This window comes from Puntigrus tetrazona, chromosome 11 (assembly GCF_018831695.1).
Source record: "Puntigrus tetrazona isolate hp1 chromosome 11, ASM1883169v1, whole genome shotgun sequence".
Classification (NCBI taxonomy): domain Eukaryota; kingdom Metazoa; phylum Chordata; class Actinopteri; order Cypriniformes; family Cyprinidae; genus Puntigrus; species Puntigrus tetrazona.
The window spans coordinates 17831521-17844011 of NC_056709.1; the positions used below are offsets into that span (position 1 = coordinate 17831521).

General features: G+C 37.4%; 1 protein-coding gene across 1 annotated transcript in view; it reads left to right on the forward strand.

The window, feature by feature from the left end:
* Positions 1–12281, forward strand: part of LOC122354074 (tau-tubulin kinase 1-like) — a 21917-nt gene extending 9636 nt beyond the window's left edge. Inside the window, exons 13-15 of the mRNA XM_043252072.1 lie at positions 287–821; positions 9057–10549; positions 10941–12281. Coding sequence (XP_043108007.1) covers positions 287–821; positions 9057–10549; positions 10941–11385 — 2473 coding nt within the window. The 3' untranslated portion in view covers positions 11386–12281. The remainder of the gene's footprint in view (positions 1–286; positions 822–9056; positions 10550–10940) is intronic.
* Positions 12282–12491: the final 210 nt, after the last annotated feature.

A 12491-nucleotide genomic window follows, 5' to 3' on the forward strand; every position in this document is an offset into this window, starting at 1 on the left:
GAATTAATTAATATGTCTAATTAATAATTAGATTTTAGGTAAAATAATAATTTTATTTTTTGAGTAAATAAATGCAATAAAAGTTTTGATGAACATTTAAGACTTATTTCAGCAATTTTACTGACCCCAATCTTTTAAACAGAACTGTATATAATACAGCCAAATCACATAAATATATAATGTTGAACTATTAAGTAATGTAATTTATTATTATATAATATTTTGGTCACAATGTCCATTCATACCCTAAATATTTTTATATACTTGTACATGTTTTTTGTATCAGCTCTCGAATGGACATCCTGGGTTCTCCCTCTCGGCACGTTTACTCCTCCCAGCCCGCTCAGATGCTGTCCGTCGATGCTGTCCGTGGTCGTAATGAGGCGTCTGCATCAGTGGACCAGGAAGCCCACAGCAATGCATTCATCCGTTCGGTCCCACTCGCAGAAGAAGAGGACTTTGACAGCAAAGAGTGGGTTATCATAGACAAAGAAATGGAGCTCAGAGACTTCCACCATCTTCCAGGGGCCGAGCCCACCACTTCCGGAACCACAGATGAGGAGCCGGAGGAATTACGCCCTCTGGAGGAAGGAGAAGAGCGGCGGAGACATAGAGGGACAGATCCGTCAGTCAGACCCAAGATGTCACACGGAGACCACACTACACGAGGCATGCTGCCTCTCACGGAGGAGGAGGCGTCCAGAAGGAGCGGGAAAGGCCAGTCAACATCTGTGGAGAGTCCTGTGCAGTCGCCCTGTCACTCGCTACCCTCCGGACGACCGCGACGGAGAGAGTCAGATCCCAACGGACCTCAGAGACAGGTAAGATTATCCTCTCTAAGCTGCACTGACATTCATGTCCTAAAAAGATGGAGTGTGTTGGTTGGTTCGAGGTGAACGAGGTTAAAAATATTTGATGGTGGTTAAGAAACCATTAGGTAGCAGAGCTTTTAATTGGTTTGTTTACAGACACTTTTAAGATGGTTTAAACTCTGCATGCAATGTTTTGGAGCACTTGACATGTTGAAGATAAATAGACTAAATCAAATATTTAAAATTAGACCAGGACAGGGATGTTTATTGTTCACGAACGGACACTTATCAGCAGTGAACTGGATTTCATCAGCTAATAATGAAATTAATTCAAATTAAAAATGTCAGATGACTATAATATAATTTCACATTGCATCTTGATAGATTGTTCATTTTCTTCTTATTAGTGGCATTTATTTTCAAATGCTATTTATACCTTTAAAAAATATATGTATTAAAATATTTTATATTTTAGACAGTTTAGTGCAAATGTGATAAAAAAATCTATATACATTACCTTTCAAATGTTTTTGATAGTAATTAATACTTTTATACAGCAAGGATACATTAAATTGGCCAAAAGTGACAGTCAAAACATTTCTAATAATACTAAAAAACTAGGCCAATTTTCAAATAAATGCTGTTCTTTATCGCTTTCTGTTAATCCCCAAAAATGTATCATGGTTTCCATAAAAAGGATAAGCAGAAGAAATGTTTTCATCATGTTTTTGAGCAGCACATTACATATTAAATGATTTTTGAAGGATCATGTGAAACTAAAGTGCTAAATTAGACAGGAATAAATTACAGTATAAAATCTAACAGCACAGGAAACAATTACTTTAAATTGTAATAATGCTAATAGTTTTTACTGTATGTTTGACTAAATGCAGGACACACACACACACACACACACACACTGAGATTAAAATACTATATGTGTAGGTGCCTGACCTGACTGTCTTATCTACAGTATATAAAAAATAACTTGCAGGGATTTCTTTTACCTTAGAAAGAAATTTGTTCGCTCCCCACTTGAACATGAAATACTGGTTCTGAAGATTTGGTTTAGCTTAAGACACAGCTAGAGCACTTTTTTATTTTTTTATTTTAAAATAGCTTGTCTGTCTTAATACCAGCTTTTAATCAATAGAAAGCCAGTGCTGATGGGGCGGTGCTGTTGTCTCACTCCACTCTTTACAGGGTGTGTGCCTATTTCTTCTTCCCTTTCTTCTCTCTCCGTCTGTCACTCTCTCTCTATATATATATATTCACTATGTCTGACACACAGACTCATGCCTCATCTCTTCTTTTCTGACCATCGAACATTTGGTTTTCACATGATTTGGTACAATATACCGATTCTTCTTCGTCCGTGGTTGGCATTTTGAACATTTGTCGAATGCAGAAGTTGAGCTGTAACTAAGCGGGTTTTCAGACTGCTCTAAGGTCATGTACACACTGCAAAGATTTGCAAGGTACAAGTGAATTTCAAAAAGCTATCATTATCATATGTATAGAATGAGTCATTCTAACTAGAGCCTTGAAATATTGATGTAACCCTAAGGATATTTTTACATCTTGCAACTGTAGACTTGATGGATATCAAAGAAATCGTATGCCATTTGTTATGAAACCATTGTCCACTGTTACTTTTCTGCTCATACATTTATGTTTAGTTCTGCACACACTACATGAAAAAGATAGCTTAATGAAAAAGATAATTCTGTTATCATTTACTCATACTCATGTCATTCCAGACCTTTCCTGGTGGAAAGAACAGTTTATGTTGACAGTTTAGATTAATGTGAGGAGGAGTAAATAATGACAGAATGTGCATTCGTGGGTGAAACTAAAATATATTTGAAATACATTTATTTACAATAAATGTACAAATACGTTTACATTTACATATGTATGTGCTTAATGCACTTGTACTGGTTTGCTTAAGATCTGATAAATCTGATCAACAAATTTTTAGCTTAATGTACTTTAACTGTGCGGAAGTAGAGCTGGAGTCCAACTAAAAATATGCTGAAATATATTTGATTGCTCCAAAGTGGAACTATTACAAGTATACTTCAGGTATACTTGAAATATCTTGCATTTATAGACTGATATTATTCAGTGGCACTATAACGCTTTCGGCATAATATTAAGAAAAAAATAAATAACTCAAATAAACTTTAAGCATCAGTGAATCTTAAGTGATATGTCAATATTTTAATGGTTTAAAGTATACTCAATTGAGTATTTTCAATAAATGGTGCCTTTTTTTAAAATATTGCGTCCCAGAAACTTTTTAGAAGTGTTTTAATTCAGTTGTCACTCCTGTAAATAAACAAACCCAGTGTGAACAGAACAGGATCAATTTAAATAACTGAATAAATACCATATTTAGAATAGCTGTAGTGTGTACATAGCCCAAATTTTTACCTCTGTACTGTCTTTGTGCTATTGACTGCCTTGTTGAAAATGAGGGGTCTACTGCTGAGCTTTTTTTTTGACAAATTTCCTCAACTCTGACTGTGATCTGTTTTTTTTAGGATGCTCAGCACTAAACCGCTCAGTAAAATTATGCATATTAAAGTTATTCATTTTCATATTTTAATGTTTGCCATCCCTCATAGTCCAAAACAGAATGTGTGAAAATATTTCAGACGCTCTTTACCACTAGGGTGAGCCAGATGACTTGTAGTAGACCAGCAGTTTTGCTCATCATAGTTAAGGCGGTTTTTATTGTACACATTTAGCCAATAGGAAATATAGCAGAACGCAAAGATGTGAAATATATTTCTCAGGGGCATTTTTCTGAATTATCTTTGGAAAAACTTGCCCCTCATAATGTTTCGCTATAAACACAGTCACGGCCTTTTCAAGCTGAACTGGGATTGCTGGATTGTCTCTTTTGAATGATAGCCGAAGCCTCAAATCAAAACAGATGAGGATGCTCATTTTCCCAGCAGTCTTCACCTTTTAAATGCCCACTGTCTGTTGCTCGGCCTTTCGCTCAAAATCACGTATGACACGTTGATTTCACCCACGGAGAAAATACCAAGGCTGTCGCTGGAGCCACAAAAGAAGAGTGAAAGAGGTGTTTGCGGTAAGCACAGTTTAGGCTAGTCCCTTTTGTACCTGTTTGATGAACTTGCTCATTGTTTTTTCTGATTTGATTTCTGTTTTGTCATCATTTTATCCATTTTTACCCATTTTTATCCACGTGTGTCTGTGTTTGTATGCCTGACGAGTCATTTTTCTTAAGTTGTCTGCATTTACAATGATGGTTTTTCCGATCGGCAAAATGGTTAAAGTACTTTTGTCTCGATTCTCTCGGCTCATTGTCTTGTACATGGACACATATGGCACATTTTTGAGAGGTGTATCTGCATCAAACGAACAGCCTCTGCGGAATAAAGAGGCTCTCAATGTTGGCCGCCCAACCAAAAAGAAAAAAAAACATAGCTATCCCTTTAGCTTTGTCTCTTGTGAAGACTTGTTTCCAGGCAACCCATTGTAGGTCTGTGTAAAGAGAGACCGTTCCTCTCTTTCCTCTGAGTGTCTGGCGTTCTCCTCACTGCATGCGACTGGGGAGATGCCTTAAATGTTACAAATACACATCCTTCACTGAGCTCGTCAATTTCAACACATGCTTTTTCTTGTTTTATTTCAGATGGACGACGACAGGCCACACTCAGGCCCACGTTCCAATCAGCTACGCCGTCTCGCCTCCTACGTCTTCTCGTCCTCCACGCTGGAGACAGAGCAGTACCCTCACGCCGGGGGATCCTTCATCCAGCGCAGCCGCTCGGCCGAAAGCAGCCCGGCTCACGGTAACCTCAGATCGGGCTCGAGGCGTCACGCTCCCCTGCAGCCGCCCGGCAGTCCTCGCAGCAGGCACTCCATGCTCAACGTGTCCCGACTGCAGATCCAGCAGATGCTGGCCAAACTAATGAACAAGAACAGCTGAGGACAGCTGATGTAGTCTCTTCTCATACACCCATGTGAAAGACTTTTTTTTTTTTTCTTAACAGGATGCTGAATTATTTTTGGGAACTTTTCTGATGCAATAAACTGTTGAGGGCTGTAAGAACGGAATTACGTGTTAAAGAGAATGCAGTGCTTTTACATTTGCTCTTCGTACAGCGGTGGGCAAAATGATTAGAACGCTAGTATTTTCACCCTGCTAAAAATGTTATTTTTAGGTTTTGCTGTGGTCTGTCAGTAGGAGATATCAGTTTACATTTCCAAACATTCATTTTGCTATTAATTGCAATAATCCAGTGAGATTTTTGTTTGACGGCAGCCAGTGCTCCACACAGAGATCTCATCAACATCCAGTCTGTCTGGAATCACATGAAGAAACACAAAAGATTGAGGTAGACTGTATGCAACGCAAGAAACCTACCTGCAAAGCTACATGCTAAATGCTGCAAAATAAGAATTCTGTCATAAATTTCTTTATTAATTAACTTAATTAAATCAACATTTGGTGTGACCGATTTTTTGCGTTTGCACATAGGATTTTCAGGTAGCTTTGCAGGTAGATTGCCACAGTTCTTTTCTGTCTCAGTTTCTTCATGTGGTTACAGACAGAGTGGATGATGATGAGATCAGGATCTCGCTGGATTATTACAATTAATGGCAATAAATGAATTGTGATGAATGAATTTGGAAATGTAAACCGATATTTCCTACAGAGACACTACAGCAAAAGGAAGAAATAACTTATTTAAAACTATTTTTAGTGGGTGAAAATACTAGTGTTCTAATCATTTTGGCCACCGCCGTATCTCGCACTTTCTTGATCTGAGCGTATGCTTTAGTTATATCAACCACTAAAAATCACAATGGATATTGCAAAGGTATTCATAGACAAATTTCACTTCATTATCTGCAGTTGTGTTTGTGTACCTCTGTTGCATGTGTGACACATTTCTGCATTGCATTTGTGGTCATCCTGAAATATACCTGATCACATTATTTTAGCCTAAAGTGACCAACTGCATTTAATATGCAAGTTATTTCATTGCCTTCCATCAAAAAAGAAAATTTTTTTTTTTTTTTTTTTACTCATGGTGTTTGTCATTGAGCGTGTATGATTATTACATTCGGTATTTAATCATTTAATTATAAAAAAGGCTGTCGAACACTGGCTGTCGAGCCATCATTCATAGTACATAATGTTCCTTACGTACACAGGCTTTCAATTTTTACAAAGAAAATGTAATTTTCCTGTGCTCTAAAGGTGCTTTGCCTCACAAAGGAGATGTTATGCAAGTTAAATGAAAGTGTTTTAAATGTAAAATGGTATCATAGGAGCAAAAGGGAATAATATGTCTACACTTTTGTAACCAATGGCGTGGCATGCAGGTGTCTGGTTATCTTCTGCCAACTAAATTTGAGATAAACGAGTCAGCTGTTTTGAGGCGGTCATAAATGAAAGATCAGCACGCTGGATTTTGGTTTCTCTGCTACTTATTACATTTATTATAGCCATAAAGTAAGCAAAAAAAGAAGCATTTTCCATTCCGTTCTGTCGTGTGTTCAGGAAGGTTTGTAGATAAAAGCTTCCATGTCTTATTTAATCATACATGTATGTGAATAGAGCTTTGAATGCACCATGTAAGCATTATATCTCATTGAGTACCTCCTAGTAAGTCTTGGGTTGGATGCAAAGGTTTGTGTTGTATGTTGCTGAGTAGCAAAAGTGTGTGTTTAGGACTGCTGTAGGGTCTTTAGAGTACTGTTTCTCACTAGTGCACTTTAGAAAAAGACACTGAATTGGAGCCATATCTGTTTCCTTGGCGATTCGAAACAAAAAATGCCATTGATTGCAATAAGATGTGAATGGTATGAGAGGTGGTCTGCTTTGTCATTTTCTCAGTTAAAATTCACCACTGTTTCTGAAAAGGAGAATTTAAAATAAGGGCATATTATGTACATTAGTATGACATAGACATTTAGTGATTAAATAGCACCTTTGTTGAATAATCTTCACGTTATGGATATCAGTGGCTAAAGTTGTTTTAACCTAGGCTTGAAAGCAGAATTAATCTCATAGAATAATTGTGGTAGCAGGAGGAGATCTTTTGGCAATATGACATAAGAAGCATGACTGAATTCTGAAGGGGGATGAATTTTTATTCTTGTTCTTGAAAGCAGATGAAATGGTCATGTCATGTTTTTTTAGTAGTGTTTTTGGGGGGTGGGGGTTGTTCTACAACTATTTTTTGTTTTGTTTTGCTTAAGAAGCATACTAAAAAGAAATCATAAAAGCATAAAATCGTAACATTTCACAAAAAGTGTATGCCAAAATCTGTTGTTTATTCACACAAGCATAAAACTCAAGTCAGTTTTGGAGTGTTTTTCCGCACCTTTATATGATCACATTTTCTGAATTGTGCAAGCATTTGAGCAGGAATGATACATTTCAAAACTGACTTGTTTCTGGTACTGTCACAGTCATGGCTTCTCACATGAATGTACTGTTTATATACCCAAACAGGCTGCTAACTCTTGCACTTGTTTTGCACATCTGCTTATGCCTGGTTTACATCAATGTTTTAGCATTAATTGAACAGAAATGACACCGGCATTAATGGTGCAAGAAAAGTTGATATTGTTGAGACTGTCCAGGTCTGTTGACCAGGAAGTACTGGAAAGACAATGATCTTCAAAATCTTGTTTTTGCATGACTAACAACTAAAGTTAGATCATGAAAGCAAATGGAAATGTAAGACAATTATGAATGGCTTATGTTATGCCTTTATGTTCCATTAATTGTATATTAATCATTGATTTGAATACTAATTGATTAACAGAGCAGCTTGTCTTCTTGAAACCAATGTATTTAATTGACAATATTCACAATATATAATTGACAAATACATTTTGCATAACGCATTGGTAGCGCAGTATTTTTGTGCTGGAAAGATCTACAAAATAAAATTATAAAATGTTAGCATGGCCCTTATATTTAGTTTTTTTTTTAATAACATTTTGTTCATTTCTGTACACTGTTTACAACATTTTCTAAGGCCTTTTAGTTTATCTTTACCAGAACATCTGCATGTGATGCTCTGAAATACCAAAAAGAAATAGTTTTCACACCCAACCAAACTGCTCTTATGTCTAATGACTTTTACTTTATGCCTATACACAATGCCTTTGTCACAATAACACGTTTTATATGAAGGAAAATGCTGTATCATAGCTGTAATGTGCATGTTGTATGATGTATTGTTGATTGCAGGGTCATTCTTTATAATGTATGTAGGGCAATGTGATGGATCAAGGACATTTGGAGAATAATCTTGCCCGCTGCAAGGGAGTGACAAGCTGGGAGAAGCTTCATGTGAACTACAATGAACTCTATTATGTTGGTACCAATACACGGCTGAAAAGCAACAATGTACACAAAACAACAGATAAGCTCTAAAAGAGCTGATACAAGCACCGACTGTTGTCGATATTTAATGTATTCAGTATATTTGCAATTAAAAACAACTGTGTCAACAGTAACAGCGGTAAGCTAAAAGTGTGTGCTGTAAAATATCAAAATGTAAAAATAAGTTGCGGAAGGTTTTATTTCACTTTTTATGTAACCAGGCAAGTCACTTAAGATCAAGATTTTCATTTACAATGACAGTCTGGTATTGTTATGTAATGTAAATGGGCTATGATCTGTTAGATTGATGTACAATAAGCATATTACCTTTTCTATCACAATATCACTGTACAATACGCTTGTAATATTTCCAAGTAAAGCATGTATTTTAAACTTTTTTAAAATTACAGGATGTATGTACATCAAGAAAGAGAATCCTGTATATTTAAAAGCATGTTATCTTGTTGGTTTTAGTCTATGTATTGTTTAAAAAAACCTGTATGTTGGGATACACTTGAAAAAAGCAAAATATGACTGGCTGCTGTAAAAGGGAAAATTCTTTAACACATTTTTGTGCCTTTTTTATGTATGTAATCTAGACAATCTTGAAAAGCTTGTGTACAATTTAAACAAAATTAAAGTCTTTGAGAGAAAAAAAAAACAGTTGTGTTGTGTGTTTGACAATGACTGTGAAGAAAAATATACTCCATTCTGAAGTACATTATATTCTTGTATGCATTAAGTATAGGTTTTCCAGGAAGATCCCACTGAATTAAAGTTTATCATAGTTTTTCTTATGTTTCCTTATACTTACGTTATATGGCAGCATTGTAACTTGTGCATTTGTTGTCTTTTAGGGCCCAACCCCGAATGAGCCTTTATTGTCACCCACTGACTACAGAACTAAATCCCCATCCTCAGAGAAGGAAATGTTCCATATCCTTCCTAAACTGCAGGCAAAGAGAGCTGACTTCCTCACCGTCATGCTTACAGGAAGCCTACACCAACGACGGGCCTTCACGGCCACACCACCTGAGACACAAGACGAAGGTCCCAGAGATGACGACGTGACAAAGAGTGAATCTAGTAGTGGTGCGAGTGAAAAGAGCACTGAGCGTAGTCAAGATGGGGCTCCATCTACCTTAGTGGCCGATGATCCACACAAAGAGCCAAAAGAACCAGGTTCGGTTGCTGATGTAGATCCTGACCAAGAGGATGTCTCAAAGACGCTTGTTTTGTTTTCACCAGGAGATATGAAGAAGTCTCCACATGCTATAAATGGCACTGAAGTGGATCAGGCTGTGGCAGGATCTGTTGCCTCTCAAAATGAGCAGTTGGAGGAAGTTGGTCAACTAGAGGTAGAGATCCAGGAGGACATAAAACAGGCAGATGACAGGCAACCTGATGCAACTCCTGCTGACCCATCCATACAGACATCTAAACCAGTGGTGACCATCTCAACAACTCAAGTGGCCCCAGCCTCAATTGCATCACCCCCTTTCTCCAAAGTGGAGCGAACTTTTGTACACATTGCAGAGACAACCCATCTGAATGTCATGTCTTCCAATGGTGCACAGGTACCTGAACTTTTGGAGGAGGTTAAAGGAAACTCACAGACAAAAGGTACAGATAAGTCCCTTTCTCAAGAGCCAGGAGAGGTAGCTTGTGTCCAGTCTGAAGTCACCTCTCAGATTCTTACAGAGGGACTTTATGTACCTAATGTTAATATTCTGGATAGGTCTTTGCCAAATGAGAGTAATAAAAAACAGGATGATCTTGCGGTTCCTCGACCCTTAGACTCTAGGGAATCTATTCATCGAGATTCATTAACTGACTCCACACAGGACAAGCAACCAAAAGAGGAACATCAAGAGGAGAACACAATACTTGAGAGTGTTTCTAAACATCCACGGCCAAGGAGCAAAAGCCGAATTCCTATCCTAGTCCCGGAAGATGAGCCAGTATTTGACCAATCCCTGTCCACCAAAGAACGACTGCGTAGAAGAGCCATGCAACAAGACCTGGCCCGTCAAGTTGTGGAAAAACAACGTCAGGGTCGCTGGATGAGACTGAATTCCAGAAATTCATCCTCGTTATCTTCTGGAGATGAGCCTAAGAGACCTTCAGAGACTCTTTCAGCTACGGGCTCAGAGGAAGATATTGCTGAATCTGATGATTCCATCAACAAGCTCAAGAAGGAGGCTGAGGAAAAGTGCCGAACTGAGTGGCACAGCAGGATCCCACGACCGGTCACGCCAATAAGGAAGCCTTCAACTAAACTAGTAGTCGCGGCTCCTGTTATTCAGCCTGAAGCAGAGACTCCAAAATCAGAAAAAAAGGCAAGCAATGGGTAAGTCTAGTTTAACATAACTATAATGTATTACTTGTACACTAATTTTGCTCAGTCCTGTTGACGGCATATCATAAGGTATGGAAGAGCATTAAGGCCAAGTGATATTAAAAATAAATTTAAAATGTCTAGAGATTAATTTTAGTTACATTGCGAGATATAATAAAATAAAATGAACTCATATCATTTTAGGAATATTTTTATTCTCTAAATGTAATTATTCTTTTCATTTTAGACATTTTTCTTAAAATTGAATTGAGTTTAAAATTATAATGATTTTAATCTTAATGTGGTTTTATTTTTATTATTGCTTGGCCTTATTCCTCTTCTGTAATAATACATTTTGATACATTAAATAGATTTATTAAATTTAGGGTTTTTTTTCCCTTAGCCCAAAAGTACAGTCACAATCAGGATCAAGTGCTCCAGCGCTTCACGCAAGATCGAAATCGACACTGTCCCGCTCAGCCATGTCAAGTGGAAGCAATCGCATGCCGCTCTCCTGTATTCCGGCATCCTCCCGTCGCAGCTTGAGCACCGCGAACTGCACTTTCTCTTCAACCCGTATAGCTAGTCCTTCACCCCATAGACTACCCCTGCAAACTGCACTCAGTGAAACCCGCAAGCAGCCGTTTGCCCTCCGAGCCACTGTGGAGCTCCCTGTGAAGTCTAGGACTACTACTTGCAGTGGTCCTGCAAAGGATGTCAAATCATCACCAAACCAACCTACCACTACATCTGTCAGGAATCGAACCAAAGCTCCTGCTCACACGAAGAACACGGTTCCCTTAAAAAGGGAAAAAAGCACAAGCAACAACACACCTGCAGCCAGATAAGACACTGTGACTGCTGTTTACTGGGATTGTTTCTTCTCAATTACTTGAACATCTTGCCTCAAAATGTAATCTGCCCCATTGACCGAAATTAACCTTTTTAATTAATTTAATATTCTTCCTAATCAGTGAATGGCTAGTTCCAGTTTCTGCACCAAATAATTTTATGTCGTACTATAAGATGAAGAGCTTTCACTTTGGTGGAAGTTTCTTGGAACATAATAGAGGAAATGTCGCATTTAGCTTAAACGGTGCTATACTGTATATGTGTTGTTCTGTTGTGCATATTTCATTTAATATATGGTTTTTGAAGGTGTATTTTATTATTAATTAGATGCCAAGTTGTCTTTGGCCCTTTACACACAATAAGGCTGAAAGGAGATCATGTAAAACTATTTATAACATCTGAAACAGTCGTTCAGTATATTACATGTATTTAGCCAGCACAAATTATTCAACACCACCAGACACACAGAACGTTGTAAAATCTGCCACATATCCATGGACAAATGCACAAATTTCCTCTGGTCAGCAGCTCGGCCCTCTTTGTAAACCTTGTGATGATGGGCATGCCTTGTCTTTAGCTTGTTACAAGTGTTTGATGATACTGCTGTATGCTTGTACATATTCTTTTCAGTATTTCTTGCAGAGACTTCTTTATTTTTATCAGGCAAAGGAAATGGTAAAGTATTTGGGTTTTAATTTTGTTAAAAGGAATATATTGTGGGTTCTACACCGAGTTGTCTCATTTTCTAAGCATGGCAGAAATCACACAGTTATTGATAACTGTCAATACAGATTATTTCTAAATGAACAATTCCCACCTCTTTTGCTCTTATTACAATGGTGAGATGTTAGATTTTTGTTGGAATAAGGAGCATAAAATGATCAAGTCTTAACTGTGTTATGTTGTTTTTTCTACACAAGACACATTTCAGTCATCGAAAGCATTTACACATTAAACTCACTTCAAACTGATTCTTTTTAATCAGTCATCCAAAAAGTTTTAGACTTGCTCATGCCACTGAAGTCTCAGTCAGACTGCGACAGAACTTTGTTGTATAACGTAATAACATGATTCATTAAATATAAATATAAAATAAATATAA